The following is an 18,444-nucleotide window of genomic DNA, read 5'->3' as shown; positions in this document are numbered from 1 at the left end:
GTGTGTGTGTGTGTGTGTGTGTGTGTGTGTGTGTGTGTGTGTGTGTGTGTGTGTGTGTGTGTGTGCGCGTGTGTGCGTGTAGTGTGTGATGAATGGGGTGATTTAGGAGAGTGTGCGCTGATTAATCAGGCCGGAGTGTTAATATAGGAGATGGGAACAGATTAGATGGGGCACATTAACTAATATAACACACACATTTTGTCATACAGGCCACATTAACACATACACACACACACACACACATGCATGTGTGTGTGTGGGCGTACTGCCTGACGTACTTTATGCGTGTTATTTCTTAACCATAAATATCTGAAATGGTTTGTGTACACTGTATGTGACCCTGAGCCAGATGAAGTGGCCAGACATTTTACTGGAGAGCTCAACATTTATATTAAAAAGAAAATACAAATGAGTTACACACAGATTTATAAACTTAAAGTGCTAACAACCTCAAAAAAAAGGTAATCCTGGGCACTACTCTCCCTCTGCCAACCTGGGGAGAGCCTCGAACTGAGCTCATGCTTCCTTCAACGCTTGGGGAGTGAGCACGCCGCTTCTTATCACCTGACAGGGTGGAGTTTCCCTGGTAGGAGGTAGCGCGTGGAAGGAACACGCTATTCCAACCAGTCCCACCCCGGCTGGCCAGGGGGAGGCAGTATAGAGACCAGGATTACTGCATGTTTGCCAGACCCAGGGGGTCGGCCTACATAAGGCTTTGTCGGTCTGTCGGTCGGTCCCTCTTTTCCTCAGTGTCCCTCTTTTCCTCAGTGTGCCTGTGTTTGCCTCTGACTGCTCATCTGCCCCTCCCTTCCCTTGCTCGGCTGATTGCCTTGAGTGCCGTCACCTGTACGGGACCAGCTGAGTTGAGTTGGCTGACGAGCTGCTGAGACTATAAATTCCTGTGTGTTCATGTGTTAGTTCAGTGCTGCAAAACATTTGCCCCACAGCCATACTAGTGAAAACAGCCCATCTACAAGCTCACAAACATTTCCAGCTGCTCAGCCTATAAAATCCTGTGTGTTCATGTGTTAGTTCAGTGCCATACTAGTGAAAACAGCCGATCTACAAGCTCACTACGCTTTGTTGCTGAGACTATAAAATCCTGTGTGTTCATGTGTTAGTTCAGTGCCATACTAGTTTTCATTGCGGGTCTGGCACAACCAGGTGACCTGGTCTAGTTTTTTGTGGGTGAGGGTACCTAACCTAGGGGACACGGGGAGAACATGCAATCCCCACACAGAAAGGCCCTTTCGCCAACCCCACCTAGGGTGTGGGCACTGATGACACGGAGGAGGGAACACGGCCACGGCGTCCCCGGCGGGAATCGAACCGGGGCACTTCTATCTGTGAGGCGACAGCACTACCGACTGCGCCACCGTGACCCCACCTCAGTCGTTTTTATAGTGCTCATGTGTGGCCTATAGTCGCTTTTAGTGTGGTTGCCAAGGGGACATCCAGAGTGTGATGTCAGAGCGGCCAACCCATTCTGTTAAGAGTGGTTCCCCTGAACAGTGACATCAGAGCATGATGTCAGAGCGACAAACCCATAGAACCATAGACTGTAAAAATGTGTACTGACGGAAGCAACAACCTTTGGACGGATAAGGGCATTCCCAGATATGGTCTTAACCTGTTTGGTGCCAACCCTGAGTTTCCCGAGTTTGGGCCGTTTAAAAAATAATAATAATAAAAAATCAAAAAATGTTTTTATCAAAAATGTTTTTTGGACCTAAAAAAAAAAATTATGAGGCATGATCGCGATCGCGAAATTGCATGTTTAACCCCCATACCAACCCCATCTTTCAAACATGGCAGCCATGTTTGTTTACATTTGAAGAAAATATAATGGCTGCTATCTCATGAATGCCTGAGCGGATTTCCAAGTGGATTTCTTTGTTTGAAAGCTGTGAACAGCGTGCACACACGTGGTGCATGATTAGGCATGGGCACGCATGATCCGTGCACTATGAATTACATGAAAGTCTATGGTGACCATGGCAACTTGGACCTTCAAAGAGATTTAATTGATAGCAACGAGAGAGTTAATACTGGTGACATCAGGCATCTCCATACATGGGCATAAAAGGGACACGGACGGAATGGTTAGCACCGCTCAAACAGGGACAAGGACTGAAAGATAAGAGATATTTGCAGCATCACGGCAACCACACTTTACAATTTCTAATTGCATCTTTATAGTTTGGCTTGTTTTCATACCAGACCACCTGGCTGCCAGAGACCCCATTCCTTCCTTTCTCCACACACAAAAGACAGCTCTTTTTCTGCCTCCTTGGTGACAGCCATTCACACGCCATGGTCTCAGGGATAGGTTTACCAGCAGTCGGGCAGCGGCAGCAGCAGCAGCGCAAAACATCTCTTTTGTCACAATGATGTGACAGTTGATTTCCTAGTTTTGTTCTAAGACAATAGAGCAGCTGCTACTGTTTGAATGTTTCCGTTTGACAAGGGGGGGAGGGGGGGGGGGGCAATGTCAGGGAGCCGGTGATGACTTCTTTAAACCGAGGGGGGGAAAAGAAAGTGTTTGAATTGACGCCAAAATCGGTAGTAATAATTTGATGATTGATTAAACGTTTGCTGGGAGCAAATCCACCATTGTTTATTTGTTGGGAAAAAAAATATTAACTATATAATTATATGGATTAAAGCGTAAATACTTTTTTTTTTTTTTTTTTACAAGCATGTCTTTTTTTTGCTGAGAAAGTGTATGAATCCTTGTCAAAACTTGGGAACTGAATTTGTCAAGACATTCAATGTGTAGAAAAAATTAGAAAAACAAAATGACCTGATGACCTTAACAACACATACACAGCCATTTACAATATGCTTGTGCGCCTATACTGCCAGGAATATTATTATTTTTTAAGTCATACAATACAACAACCCATGAGGCAGAATATAATTGTAAACTGCAGTGGATTTGTATACCACTAGAGTGCGCCAACGATTAAGTGATCAATGCTGGCTATTAGACTGGCAGAGAGTGACCGCAGCCTTTTTGTTTATAATGGGACGGCCCGGCTGGCCGGAGCACCCAAACAACAGCATCGTGCACGCCCTCACGCGCGCAATCAGTTTATTTTAAACAATTGACCATGATGCTGGGTGACCACTCTGTCACCCAGCCACTTTTTTCCGAATGAAAATCCGTTTAAATATGGTAAAGTTTGATAAGAAAAACGTTAGCTTTCAATGCTAAAAAAAGGCCTATGCTATGTTATGGGCAAACGACTTCCGGGTTACGTCATCGATGATGTCATTTCCAGCGCATATTCATTGCTTTAGCTTATATGAACCTAGAATGGTCATTTATAGCTCAAAAAATGTCAAAAAAATACCAAAAAAATCAGAAAATTATCCCCAAGGCGACGTTTGGCGATCTGGCTGCCTCACCCTCCTCAAAATGGCGATGGAAGGCGATTTGGCTGTGAAGCAGTTAACAGGTCTGTAACTCTGAGAATGTACAAATGGAACCAAATGAACCCTTACGGGTCCATTTGGTTCCATTTGTACACTCTCAGAGTTATGGTGGTCCTTACAAATACAACATTTGAGAACCCACTAGTATTAGTGGGCTCCTAATGTGCCATATTGTCATAAATCAGTGTCACACATACAGTACATACATATTCTAAAGAAAACCTGGAGACATTCAGTAATTGGGTCTTATGATCAAAATAAGAACATTATAATGGTGTGTTTTACCAGTAAGACGCCTAAGGTCGACAAGCAAGGTTGTGCCATGTCTTGGCCATCTGACCAGTGATGTATATCGGACCAGTTACCCATATGGAGACCCAGGGGTCTCCATACATGGAGATCCATGTACTGTATATGGAGATATGCTGTGAGAGCCCAAACATGCTTACTCAGTTATTCATTGTGAAAGTCTTATGACGTCTATGACATCTGACATCATACCCTTTTATGCCCATATATGGAGATCCCTGTCTGTAGAACCAGCCACACAGATATGGGCTGTCTTGGCCATATGTGACTGAGGCTGGAGGAAACGTCCAAATGTCGGCAATTTTAAAACAGTAGAAAAGTGAGAAAATGAAGTCAATGTCGTTTTTTGTATTTTTCGTTTTTTTCCCTATCACACAAGTTCGAATTTAGAACAAGGGTTTCATGTCAAAAGAGAGTTGTTTTAAGGTACTACAATGGCTACTTTTATTTGTTAAACTAGGCTGCTTTTGGAAGGAATTGTACGTGGTTTTTGGGGGAGGAGAGATTGCGCTCTGAGATCTCATTGTCTCGAATTTCACGGATTCTGTTAGTGTGGTATGTGGCCGATGTGGCCTCCATATACTGTATGGGCATTCCCATATGAAGTCCTGTTAGATATGGGCTTAATTCTTTGCCACGGACACATTTGATGATCCCTGATTCATCATCTACAGTAGTTGCTGCATTCACTCACACACAGCAGTGTGTGTTGTGCGCTCGCTTAATTTCGTGTGTCTGTCAAGTCAGAGTGCGTCACTCACTGTTAGCCAATAGCTGCTGTTGCTGCTGCAGCTGCTGTTGATTGACAGCTCCGAGGGCCGGCCCCCTGGCGCCTCCCCCTCCCATAGCTCCTCCTCCTCCTGCGTGGGCTCCAGAGGGGGGGCTGGTGAGACGATCCTTGTCCCAGGAGCACTCACTCCCTCCTGGGTAGAGACACAGACACACAGAGGGGATGGATCACCGGTCGTCTGGGGCTCAGGACGAAGATTTGTTTAACAGGTTGCTAAGTTCAAAGGGCATAGTGCAGATATTGTGCTGCCCATGACTGTTATTTTACAGCAGAAGTTCTCAAACAGTTTTTGTGTCAAGGACCCCCAAATTGATATGTATATTGATATGACCATTTTCGACATTCTTCACCACTTTCACTTTCAGAATAAAATGTAATAATATCCCATTAAGACCGGGAAAGCCTATAAGTTGATAAACCTTCAAAACTACAAAACTGTTGCTACAGTATGTATGTAGTATGTTCTAAAAGATCTTGGAATAAAAACGTACTTAGGATTTAGAAGGCAATTTAAAAAGAAAAGTTAAAATAGCAGATCTACAAGCTCATATCGTGTTACGATGTGACGTATTGTGAGCCATTTTTGAGACACTCGTGAGTAGAGCACTGGGTGCATGAGTGCACACTTCCGGTCGGTAAAACTGAGAAGGTCAAAGCAAATCCAGGAGCAATTTAGAAAATAATAAAAGGATTTCCACCTCTGTTTACAAAATTCAACCCTGGCCGTGGCAGATAGATAGATATCGTACTACACTCAGACTCAGAGCTAAACCTTTCGGGGTGGGAGCGGAAACCACTTTACGTCATGTTGTAGTCCTCAAAGGACTACACTTTGGCCAGAACTATCAAACCGGAAACAGTTTTAACCCAAAATAATTCCCCTGCGCTCAAGGACATACTTTTAGGGCCTACCTAATAAACAACTTGATGCGGAGTAGTTTTGCTTTTGGAAATTGTGTTTGGTATATGCATCTTTGAGTCCAACTCGTAGCGACTGACAAGACTACACTATGGCTACTCGAGCATTTTAATAGGGATTGGGGAAATAAACGGGGGGAACCAAAACAAAGCGACGCCGCTTCTTCTGCAAGGTTTCCGCCTATCAAACGACCCGCTGTAAACGAACACCAGGCTTTCCCCCGAGAAAGCCTGGTGAGGCGAGGTCACAAATGGATAAATAAATCGACCTCTAAGGAATTAAACGGTACGGATGGATGAAATATTAAAAAAAAACAGAGAGGTTTGTTGTTGTGTGAAGAACAGAAGCTCTGTCTGAACCGCAGAAATAAATCCAGTTAAGTTAGGAGTTAACGCTATCTCTCTCTCTCTCTCTCCCTCTCTCTCTCTGTGTGTGGTATGTGTCTCATTTCCTTTCTCGACCTCTCTCTCTCTCTTTCCGTCACTCATTCTGACCCTCACAGTCTGTGTATGTATGTGTGTGTGTGTGTGTGTGTGTGTGTGTGTGTGTGTGTGTGTGTGTGTACAGTATGAAAGTCTCTCTCTCTCTCTCTCTCTCTCTCTCTCGTTATAGCTCTCTCTACTGTTATCTCTCTCGCTCTCTCACTCTCTCTCTCCCTCGCTCATCCGTCTTCATCTCTCTCCATTAGTTTGAATTAGCGGCAGTCTCTCTCTATTACCGCCGAGCGACTCCCAGTCCCTCTGTGTGTGTGTGTGTGTGTGTGTGTGTGTGTGTGTGTGTGTGTGTGTGTGTGTGTGTGTGTGTGTGTGTGTGTGTGTGTGTGTGTGTGTGTGTGAGACAGCTGGGCTGCGTCCCCTCTGCCATTTACACCAGGGGAAGAAAGGCAAGGGTAAACAGATGGACAGATGTTCTCTCTCTCTCTCTCTCTCTCTCTCTCTCTCTCTCTCTTCTCACACTGTCACTCCCTCCTTGGCCGGCTCCACTCACTCCATCCATCTTCCTTTACTACGTCTCTCTCTCTTTCTCTCTCTCTCTCCCTCCATCATGGTGTCATCCCTCCATCTTCCAGTCCGTCTATCTCTGTCTTCCTCGCACCTGCTCTTCTTTTACGTCTCCATCCGTTCTTCGCCTCTCTCTCTCTCTTCTCATCGCCGACCATGTTGTTTCCTCCTCTCCCTCGTTCACACCTCCTCTTTCTGTCCATCTCTCTCTCTCTATCCCTTCTTCCCAATAGTCTTTTTCGTTCCCCAAAATCTCAGTTTCTCTCCGAATTGTCTCTCTCTTTCCCTCTCTCATCCTCTCTGTTTGTTTGTCTGAAATTAGATGTTAGCCCGGGACCCAAACTAGTGAAAACAGCATGTCTTTCACAGGGGGAGGCAGCGACGTGGAGCCTGAAGGAGCTTCTGATGTCAAGACATGTCAGAGTGTTCCCCTGAACCCCTCTAACTGCTCCCCTGTGAGCACCCAGGTCTGACGTCACTTACACACCCCTACCTGGGCGTTTTTTCCTCCCATTCTGAATTCCCATAGACGTTTTAAAAAAGTATTGCATAAAATAAGAACTATGTTCCAAAAATAATCAAATAATCTCAGCGGTTTGACTTGTATGGAGTTTTGTGAGGGTAGGTAGATACCCTCACAAAAAACATGCAGTAATCCTGGTCTCTATGTCTGATGGTGGGGAATGTGGGAAAGGAACTGGTGGGAATAACATGTTCCTTCCACGCGCTACATCCTCCCCTGTCAGGTGAAAAGATACATCCTCCCCTGTCAGGTGAAAAGAAGCAGCTTGGACTCCTCATGCACTGAAGGAAGCATGGGCTCAGTTTCGGGCTCTCCCCAGGTAGGCAAAGGGTGTGTAGCGCAATTCACCCTTTGTCAGCCTTCTGATTGGTCCCTATCTGACCAACCAACAGGCTCCATCTGCCTTGTCACGCCCTGGTTCCGCCTTTTTTATGTTGAATTAGCTAAAACATGATTTTTGGAGAAATAAAAACGTACTGAGACACTATACTGCCACTGAGCAGCTCAATTTGACTGAAACCAAGTTTGACATTAGAATTGAACACACAGAATAACAATATTTGATGGAGGAACCGGGAGTGGGATAGACGTTTTCCCTCTGCAGCCAATTATACGGCCATGTGGCATGGGAATCTGGGTGTTGTTGGTATGTGTGCTCTGTATGTCAAAAGAAAATATGTAAATTGTTATTATTATAATTTTTTTTGTAATTGTGTTGTTTTTCTTTATATTGTGTTGTGGTTTTGTTATGGGATTGTTTTTGTTTTATGTTTGTAAAAAATATGTTTGATGTTCTCTGTTAAAAAAAAAGAAAACTCAATAAAATATATTGTAAAAAAAAAAAAATTATGGTAGTGGATGGAGTGTCCCACCGAGTGTCCCACAAAGACACAGCAAACAATGGGTGTGAAGAGGGGTGAAACTTGACAAAGGGTGAATTGGCACTGGGTGAAATATGTCTTACAAAACCGTGGGATTCTTGTGAGGACAAGGAAGAGGACCTTTCATGTACACAACTATGTAATGCAAGAACACGCAGACACACTAATGGCAACATAAAAGCGGTCCTCCCGCCCATATTCCATGTGAGCGAGAAGAAGAACTGAAATGAAACGAGCAGTAAAAAAAAACAAGAGAAAAGAAGAGAGAAAAGCAGGTGTGTGTGGTTTTCAATGGTTGTTGAAACAATGTACAGCAAACTGACACCAGATCTGTCCTTATGTAAAGGAGACACACAGCCTGGCCGAATATCATATTCACCCCAACACACACTGTGTGTGTGTGTGTGTGTGTGTGTGTGTGTGTGTGTGTGTGTGTGTGTGTGTGTGTGTGTGTGTGTGTGTGTGTGTGTGTGTGTGTGTGTGTGTGTGCGTGCGTCAGAATACATGCTTCAAAATGCTGACCTCGATACAATGAAAGGAAGGGATGTACAGTTAGGAAGCGCACACACACACACACACACACACACACACACACACACACACACACACACACACACACACACACACACACACACACACACACACACACACACACACACGGCACGGTTGCGCTAGGGATGAGATGGTATGAAAATATCATATCACGATTATTGTGACAAAATAAATCACGATTTGTGATATTATCGCCATAATCAAAATCCATTATCCTGGGGCGGAACATTTGCCTAAAAAATAGCCTATCTACAAGCTCACAACGCGTTGCAACGCGACACATTTTGTGCTTGTATATCAGATATTTTTTGGCAAAGACATTTGATAGAGAGTGAAAAAAGACTGTATCAAGTACGTATATTATAAGTACCTTTTACCAATTATAGAGGGTTTAAGTGGTACCGGATATGCAGCTCGGCAAATAAAAGTTGAATTGATCCCAGTGCATGACGGAGGATGATAGCACGATAAATTAAATCGTGAGTGTTTTTTCTTATCACGATAATCGAAAATATTTGCGCATCGTCCCATCCCTAGCGCGCACGCATGCACGCGCATGCACGCACACACACACAGTCCTCTGCTGTCCTATTGTGTGGAGTCAAGGTCCGATTGATACATATTGATCTTCTCCCTCATAGATTATACATGAGGTTGACCCCAAGGTGTGTGTACGTGAGTGTGAGTGTGAGTGTGTGTGTGTGTGTGTGTGTGTGTGTGTGTGTGTGTGTGTGTGTGTGTGAGTGAGTGAGTGAGTGAGTGTGTGTGTGTGTGTGTGTGTGTGTGTGTGTGTGTGTGTGTGTGTGTGTGTGTGTGTGTGTGTGTGTGTGTGTGATGTGTTTATGATGAGTGTGCAATACAGTATGTGATGTGTGTCTGTCTGTGCATTATAGTGTGTGTGTGTGTGTGTGTGTGTGTGTGTGTGTGTGTGTGTGTGTGCGTGCGTGCGTGCGTGCGTGTGTGTGTGTGTGTGTGTGCGCGCGTGCGTGCTCGTGCATGCGTGCATGCTCGTGCATGCGTGCATGTGCATACTGCATAGTGCATACGTGTACATGATGTTTGTATTTCATTGTAGGTTGTGTGTGAGAGTCTGCACAAGCTTGCACGCAAACTTGAATGCATGTTTATGGGAGTATACATTAGTGTGTGTGTGCGTGCATGCATGTGTGCATGAGTATACGTGCATTGTGTATTCGCAAGTTTGTGCATCCTTATGTTTTAAGTAGAAACAGAAACAAGCGACACTGTCTATATGCAGTTGGCTGGGTGCTCAGCTCACGAAGACTAATAATAATACTAGCCAGCACTCCGAAGCAGAGTCCTGCATGCACGGGTCCAATTTGAGAACCTGTGCCCAGCCCCACCCGTCATTAATCAGATCCGTGGTCCGCCCGTCTACTGTAAGTATATAAAAATCAAAATCAGATCCGCCCCGCCCGTCAAAAAATTGACCCGTTGCCCACCCCGCTACCCGTGATTACATGCAGTAAAGTAAATATCCTACAGCTGTGCATGCGTGTTTCCAAATGCATCGCACTCGATCGTTCCCGCACGCCGTCCTCAGTGTTTGCAATGCAATATACAGTATTTACATTAACGCCAGGTTTACATAAACGCCAGGTCAGCTGCCACTCTTAAAGGAGCTATAGTCAACTTTTTTCTTGAAAAATGGACGCTACAATAAAAATAATGTTTCGAAAATATTTTATAAAAAATATTAAGCTTCATACATGTGTTTCTATTCAAAAATGACCACAAAAAGCATAAAATAATGATAAAATAATCATTTTGGCCATTGTCAGACCGACTCTTCTATTCTTTTATATGGATTGATGAGGAATGTAAACAAAGTCAGTCTGATAATGGCAAAAAATATTTTTGTGGTCATTTTGTAATAGAAGCACATACTGTATATGTAGCGTAATCTTTTTTATAAAATATTTTCGAAACTTAACTTTTATTTTAGCGTCCGTCTTTCAAGAAAAAGTTGACTATAGCTCCTTTAATCCTTTTATATAGCCTTTTAAACCACCCTTGCTGATGATCACCAGTTAAGAGTGGGGTGGCTCAGAGTAGATGACAGAGTACAGCAACTTGCAATGGGCCTGGTGTACAAGATACACTACACCACTAAGATACCCATGTACCTGGCAAAATACTTTATAAACATTAAGGATGTCCATAATTACAACACCAGAGGCAGCGCCACAGATCACGTTCCACCCAAAGTCAACTCAAACAAAGGGTCAAACTTGTTCTTCTGCTATACAACCAAAATGTGGAACGCCCTACCGAAGGCCTTAAAGGAGTGTGGATCACCTTTAAAATCGCCCTGAAAAACCACTCACAGGCGGCAGCCATTCGCAACTGGCAATAACAAACCTAGCCCAGCCTCCCCTGACCCTTCTTTGTATTTACCTACTGTATTTGTTTTGCACTGTTTATTTTATTTTTATTTACTTTTTTTTACTATATCTACTGCATAGTACTGTGTTCTATCTGTCTGTCATTCAATGTTATATGAGATACTTCAATGGTTTCCTATGGAAATAAGATTAGTCTTTTCAAGGATCTCCTTTTAGTTGACCTTGTAGCAGTGAACTGTACCGTCATGAAACTGTACTTTTGTCTATGCAAACTTCTAATAAAGTCTTCAATCAATGATGGGAACATTGGCTAACGTGCAGGTGTGTGCTGTGGTTGTCTGTCTGTTTGTTATGTGCGTCCTTCTGCCCTGTGCCACTTCCCACTGTGTGTGCTCCACGTTGTTTAGGCGGAAACAATGCTTCATGCATGCCGTGGTTCTGTCCTGCTGCTCAATGTGTGCGCTCCTATGACGTTCTTTAGGCGGAAACAGTTGTCTGATTTTCACAATAATAAGTTAGTCGCACCGCCCGTCCCCGTCCCCTCGAATTTATAATAGTATATATTCCGCCCGCTTCCGCCCGTCTAACACAGGTACCCGTCGGGTACCTGCTGGGCCCCGACCCATTGCAGGACTCTGCTCCGAAGTGTATAAGGAGCCGAAACACGTCTGTTTGTCATGACTGCTGCTGCAGGCAAATCAACTGTTTTAAAGAAAATTCATCTTGTGAGTGCTAACTGTTTCTACAGACCTTCCTTAAATTAATCTTAGTCCTTCTCTTAATCTACTGACCGTAGAGTACGCTCAGCTCAAGGCTTCTGTCCCATAGTAGTATTTGGATTCAACAGGGGCGGCAGTGGCTCAACCGCAAGGTTCCCAGTTCGATCCCGGGGTCCCCCATGCAGAGTTAGTGTCGAAGTGTACTTGAGCAAGACTCTGAACCCCTAGTTGCTCCCAGTAAGCGAGTTGGTGCCTTGCATGGTTTCCTCCACCATCGGTGTATGAATAATGTGTGTGTGAATGGGTGAATGTAATGCACAATCTATGTGAAAGCACTTTGGATGAATGTGCTAAATAAATGCACCATTTACCATTTAACAGTGAACATTATTGCAAACCAGGGCAGGAATTTCAGGGAGGCCGTCATTGCCCCACAGTTTGGCCTTGTGCCCCTCAAAAAAATGGCATGCCCTGAGGCCACAGTGGCCTTAATGACCCAGCTGTCCCCATCTTTAAACCAATGCAGTAAGTTTGATTTGTGCAGGGGTGAGATTGCCCCTAAAACGACAACATTCTAGGCCTGTATGTCCAAAATCGTTGGGAAATGAAACCAAAACAGAAAGTGTGTTTCAATAGATCCAATGTAGTTATTACTACTGTGTATGTGTGTGTGTGTGTGTGTGTGTGTGTGTGTGTGTGTGTGTGTGTGTGTGTGTGTGTGTGTGTGTGTGTGTGCGTGCGTCACACTTGTCCTACAGCACGCGTTTGTTCCCCTGTTGAGTTACCGAAGGAGAAAACAAAAAGAAAGTCAATAGTGTCTTCTTTCTGTATTTTTCTCTCTCTCTCCCTTTCTTACATTCAACTGTTTTTTTTTCTCTCCCTTTTCTCAAACATCTCTTTTATTCAACTGACCTGACTGATGGCGTGATAGAGTTACAGTCTCTCTCTCTCTCTCCCTCCGTTCTCCCATCCTCCATTCATTCTTTGTCCTCGTCTTTCTCATTTCATTCTCAGTGACGAAGTCACATTTATCATATTCTATATTTACAAAGAGAGAGAGAGAGAGAGAGAGAGAGAGAGAGAGAGAGAGAGAGAAAGACCCAAAAAGAGAAGAAACAGAAAGAGAGAGAGAGATCTCTTTTCTTTCTCTCTGCAACAGGCTAGAGTTTCTCTAACGCATTAGAACCGGGAAAACATCCCACACCACTTTAGATTCATTTTTTTATTTATTTATTTTTGCCTCAGTAATTCCCCCCAAAAATAGACCTACAAGCTCTCTGTGAGCTTGTAGATCTGCTGTTTTTTTGTAGAAAAAATTAGAGTTATAGAGTTTCTCTACTTTAATCCAATAAAATCAAGAAAACATCCGTGCCACTTTAGATTTTTTAGCGTCAGCAATCCCTCCCCCCCCCCAAAAAAAATTAAAAAAAATAGCAGATCTACAAGCTTGCAGCGTGGCACGAATTGAGCTTGTAGATCTGCTGTTTTTGGAAACAATTTCAGGAAAATCTCTTGAGTGTGAGAACCGCTGTTTTAGAAGTAAAGGCATATTTGTTAGAACACTGTAAAAAATAAAAGTTGGGAAAACTCAAAATTGTAAGGCAACAAACTTCATAAAACTTTAAGTTTTGCTTAAATTGGTTTAGTTGGTTTATCTTAACATTTTCAGTTGCCTCAGCTTTAGCTCAAATTCAAAGTTTTCTAAAGTTTGTTGCCTTAAAACTTTGAGTTATCCCAACTTTTTATTTTTTACAGTGAATCGGCGTGATGGGCCTTCGGGCCTAAACGGGCTAATTTACTTTGATTCTCTCCTTTCTTCTGAAACTTCTTTTCTCCCGCTGACCTCATAAATGCCCCGATAGAGTTACCATTTCTCTCTCTCTCTCTCTCTCTCTCCCTTTTGTCTCTCTCCTTTTCCCTCTCATTTCTATTCTCTCCTCCCACCCCTCTCGCCGCCCCCTCCCTTTCGCCCCTCTCTTGTCTTTCCTCTTCTTCTTTCATTTCATTCAGTTGATATTTCTTTCTTTCTTTTCTTTCTCTGTCGCTGTTGTGTTGTTGTGTTTGTTTCAGCCTGGGTGTAACAGACACTGCCGGGGCCGAGCTGGGAAAAAGAAGAACGACTGGCGGAACAATGGGAGGAAACTCAACGAGTGTGTGGGGACGGAGGGAGAGGATAGAGGAGATAGATTCATAATAATAATAAAAGAAAACAAAAGGAAACCCATATAGGAGAATAGGGATATTTAGGACGAGGGAGAGAGAGAGAGAGAGAGAGAGAGAGAGAGAGATACTGCTGCCGTTTTTTGTTTTGAAGGTTTACCCAAGATAACCCGGCTTTCCCATGTGAATGTTTAACTATTTCTGACAAAGAAATGAACAGTTCTTATAGAGGGTATGGTATGCGCATGCATTAAGTGACTGGCAAATGGAGTGGCAAAGTGAGTTTAACATCATTTAACGCTGTTTAATACAATCAGATTCTGTTTGGATGGGCTGTCAAGGCCCGAAAGTAGTTTTTTTGCCACTCAGTAGGCGTTCCCACATAACTTCCCGGGTATGATGATGATATCGCATGCATACCCTCTATTGTTGTTATTAGAGCGTTTCCTTTAAGTTGCACTGTACGGTAACACAATTTAGGATTTAATTACAGAGTGATTTACAATAATAAAGGACAGCACAAGTTAAAGTGCCATTCCCAATGCCTCGCAGTACGAAATACAAGGTTTCTGCCTGACATCAGTGATGAAAAATATACTGGTGTGTGTGTGTGTGTGTGTGTGTGTGTGTGTGTGTGTGTGTGTGTGTGTGTGTGTGTGTGTGTGTGTGTGTGTGTGTGTGTGTGTGTGTGTACCTGTATTAGAGTGCATGTCTTCGTTGTCGGACTCGTTGCCGTTCTGAAGACTCATCATCATCTTCATCTTGTGCAGTTTCTGCAGCTCGGCCATGGCTGCTGCTGTGAGCCCTACACGCACACACACACACGCACACACACACACGCACACGCACGCACACAAGGACACAAATATTAAAGGCATGGTTGAGGTTCGATTCACAAAATCCAGGCATAACGTCTTCAAGATTACAATAAGCATGTCACTCAGTCAGTACTCTATGGGTATAAGGTAACAGCGTCTCTGCCATATGTGGCAGCTGCCAATCATAGCAGCGACCAGCACAGTACTTTGCCAGCCTTTTTGCCTCCTTTTTGGGCATCCCAAGTTGTTGAAACCCTCTAACAAGCAGTCTGTGGTATGAGGGAGCGATGTGCCGAGCGGAAAGATAAGTTCATAACATAGAGTTACAAGAGTTGGTCTTTCATTTTTTTTTACTTTTATCCCTTTCTCCTCAATTTAGTTGTCATGCCACTTGATTCCTCCCCATACACATTGCTGTGTGTTGTCAGTGCTGTTGTATCCTACTGACTCACCTGCCAGTGAGGAGCCCCCACCGGGAGGACGTAGAGCCTTTGTCCTACTCCTCCCGCCCAGCCAGGGGCGTCACAAGGGGTAGGAAAGTGGGACTGAGTTACCAGGGCCCAAGGTGGAGGGGCCCTAGTAACTTTAGCTATTGAAAAATAGCTAAACATAGCGAACATTAATTTTGTAACTCAAATTTTGCTTCCGGGGGTGTCCCTGGAACTAAATATTTTGAGATGGGGATTTGAGATGGGGGTCCTTCACATGAAAAAGTTTGAGCCTCACCAACATGGAAACAGTTTTCTTGCACACATTTTCACAATTTTTCAAAAATAGCAGATCTACAAGCTCGCAGTGCCGCGCTGTGAGCTTGTATATCTGCTATTTTTCAATAGTTAACATTCATGGGGGCCCGCAGTGAATCCTTGTACCCAGGGCCCAGAATTTGGTGTGACGCCTCTGCGCCCAGCACTCCCCCCCGGCCCGTTGGAGTACGTACAGTGACAATTATCACAATCCCTGCTCGGGTTCCCTCCAAAAAAACACGGCCATGTAGCCGTAGCCCATAGACATAGAAAGCTAGACGCCTCCTCCGGCTCTGGGGCTTTGGTAAAAAACAAGCAATAGGACATATTTACAGAATTCTTTCGCTTGTGTCACAGAAAAGGAAGTTTGGTAGACCAATCAGAGGCAGTGATCCCCTCTTTCCCAGAGGCACTTGCTTTCGCAATCTCATGCCAATAAAGCTGCTTTGGATTGAATTTAAGTCCCGGAAAAGACACACTGTGATTGGCCAGTAGTCACTTTGAGTGGCAGCGTGCCTTTCACACTTCCGCCTATAGAGGGTATGCACGTGACATCATCATCATACTCGGAAGTTATGCCAGAACACCTACTGTTGTCTTAGGAATGCGACAAAAACCAAAAAAATGTATTGAACTCTACTCTCCATGGCATGAGTAATCAATAGAAAAAAAGTCATTTTGGGGGTGAACTACTCGTTTAAACTCACTTTTCCACTCACTTTGCCACTCGATTTGCCATTCATGTCATGCATGCGCGTACCCTCTATACTTTTTTACCAGTCGCTCTAGCTGTTATGTAGCCGCTCGACAAATAGGGCTGTCACGATATGACATTTTACATGACGATTAATTGTCACTCAAATAATTGGCGATTAACGATTTAATTGTGTTTTGTCGTTGATAATTACATTTCTGTTTGGCTTTTAGGCTTTGAAGTTGTACATGGTAGATATGACACACAACCTAAATATACAAAGAAATTATGGACATATTTGACAACTTACTACTTAAAAAATAACTTTGATAGTGGAAATAGCCGATCTACAAGCTCACAACGCGTCGCGATGCGACGCGTTGTGAGCTTGTAGATCTGCTATTTCCACTATTTTTGACATGGAAACGATTATGGCGATTATGAAAAATAATCACGATTATGTCAAATAATCACGATTATGTAATAATTGTGACAGCCCTATCGACAAAGCCAGATTTGAACACACAACCTCCGTGGCGGTGGACAAGGACTTTTCCACTGCACCACCTGAGCCCCCAAGAGTTATTAACTCTTTAGAGTGTACAAATGGAACCCCATGATGGAACCAAATGGACCCGGAGAGTAAGTAACTCTGAGAGTGTACAAATGGAACCGAATGATGATGACCAATCATGCGGTTTGGAGTTCAAAAACGGGCCTGAAAATTAAGGCTCGGCCCTAACTGGGCCCTAACTGGGTCGGCCCGAGGCCCTACCTGGCCCGACTGTTGTTAGCATACATTTTAGGCCCTACCCTACCCTAAATGTCGGTCGGGTTCGGGTAATGTCGCGTTGGGGCAGAATTTGAGAACTCTTCCATCCCTGGACCGCACTTTGAGAAGCCACTGACCTGATGTTTCTAAACGCTGACACCGTGAGACAGAAAGACAGGTCACATGATCACTCATCCACCAATCAAATCGCCACTGTCTTTGCGGCTGTAAACTTGTGTCTTTGTGTAGATTGTGTGTTTTCTTTTTTGTAATTGTGGCTAAAAATGCCTCTGGTTGTTTGTGTATGTGTGGCGTGGGACATGTTCAATGACACATAACACACACTAAGACACACACACAGACACACACACACACACACACACACACACACACACACACACACACACACACACACACACACACACACCTCTTTGTGTGCGCTGAGATCCAGGCTCAGTGCGTTGACCTGGAACTGACTTCTATACACGTAACCCATCAGAGTGAGAGAGATGAGCCCACTCTGAGGGGTGTGAGAGTGCACGCGCGCGTGTGTGTGTGTGTGTGTGTGTGTGTGTGCATGTGTGTGTATGCATGTACAAGTTTGTCACTGAGTGTATGTGCACACTTTGTCGTGTATGAATGCTTGAGTTAATGTGTTTTTGTGCGTGCGCATACTGTACACGAGCGACTGCCTGTGACACTGTGTGTGTGTGTGTGTGTGTGTGTGTGTGTGTGTGTGTGTGTGTGTGTGTGTGTGTGTGTGTGTGTGTGGGTGTGTGTGAGAGCAGGTCAGTTTGGTGTGGGTCACGGTTGAGGAGTTCAGCGGAATGTCCATTACACACAGTACATAAAGAAAACAAGAGACAGGGAGGCAGAGCAAATGAGAGAGAGAGACACAGAGAGACTAGTCTTGCATAGCCAGACAACTATTCCACAATCTCCGAATGCTATACTGTATATAGAGCGAGGGTCTTCAACAGGGGGGTCCTCAGAGTTACTACACGGGGTCCTCCAAATCTTTGAGTGATGGAATCTTTTCTTTTCTTCTTTTTGTATATTAACCACTTGAACCCTAGAGTCCATATTTTAATTAACTTTAGGCAAAAATAGCTGATCTACAAGCTCACAACGCCTCGCGCTGCGAGGCGTTGTGAGCTTGTAGATCGGCCATTTTCGGCAGTGAAAGGTTCAAGTGACGGTTCAAGTGGTTAAATATCTGAAAACACAAATTGACATGATATGAATTCAAAATACACTGATGAGTGTTGCTGAAACTATGGAAACTCTGAAAAGGTTGTGTGGGGGGTCCCAGCTTCATCTCTCTCTCAATTAAGGGGTCCTTGGCCTGAAAACGTTGAAGACCCCTGATATAGAGTCTGGAACTCCTGAAATCCGAGTAACGGAAGCTGGCATCTCCGTTCACGAAAGTGTATTTTAAAATGTAATTTCTCATAAGCAGCAATATGAATGCTTAGATGATTTTTATTAATATTAGGATACATGTGCGCACCAGTAAAAACAAAAAGGAAGTGGGGAGGAGGCTTCACATCCGCTTTATCGCTTCTCATGCCGGATACTCACGATCAGTCTCCCAGACTGTATGACAGAAGCATTTGCAAATTGTGGGAGTCAGTGATGATTTCGTCGACTAAAAGACTGCTTTTTTTTTCGACCAAAAGACTGTGTTTTTCCACTGACGAAAACTAAATAAAAACTACATTAAAACTAAGCTATGATGAATAAAACTAAGACTAAA

General features: G+C 43.9%; 1 protein-coding gene across 1 annotated transcript in view; it reads right to left on the bottom strand.

Annotated features, from left to right (window-relative positions):
- LOC308298093 (dachshund homolog 2-like) overlaps positions 1–18,444 on the bottom strand; it is a gene marked incomplete at its 3' end in the record, with an annotated part of 168,751 nt that overhangs the window by 46,675 nt on the left and 103,632 nt on the right. Inside the window, exons 3-4 of the mRNA XM_080741650.1 lie at positions 14,353–14,463; positions 4,509–4,670 (exon numbers count right to left, since the gene is read on the bottom strand). Coding sequence (XP_080597776.1) covers positions 4,509–4,670; positions 14,353–14,463 — 273 coding nt within the window. The remainder of the gene's footprint in view (positions 1–4,508; positions 4,671–14,352; positions 14,464–18,444) is intronic.

Source organism: Nannobrachium achirus (genome assembly GCF_963921795.1).
Source record: "Nannobrachium achirus genome assembly, chromosome: 14".
Taxonomy (NCBI): domain Eukaryota; kingdom Metazoa; phylum Chordata; class Actinopteri; order Myctophiformes; family Myctophidae; genus Nannobrachium; species Nannobrachium achirus.
The sequence above is the reverse complement of the archived record's forward strand: the minus strand, read 5'-3'. Positions and strand labels throughout refer to the sequence as shown.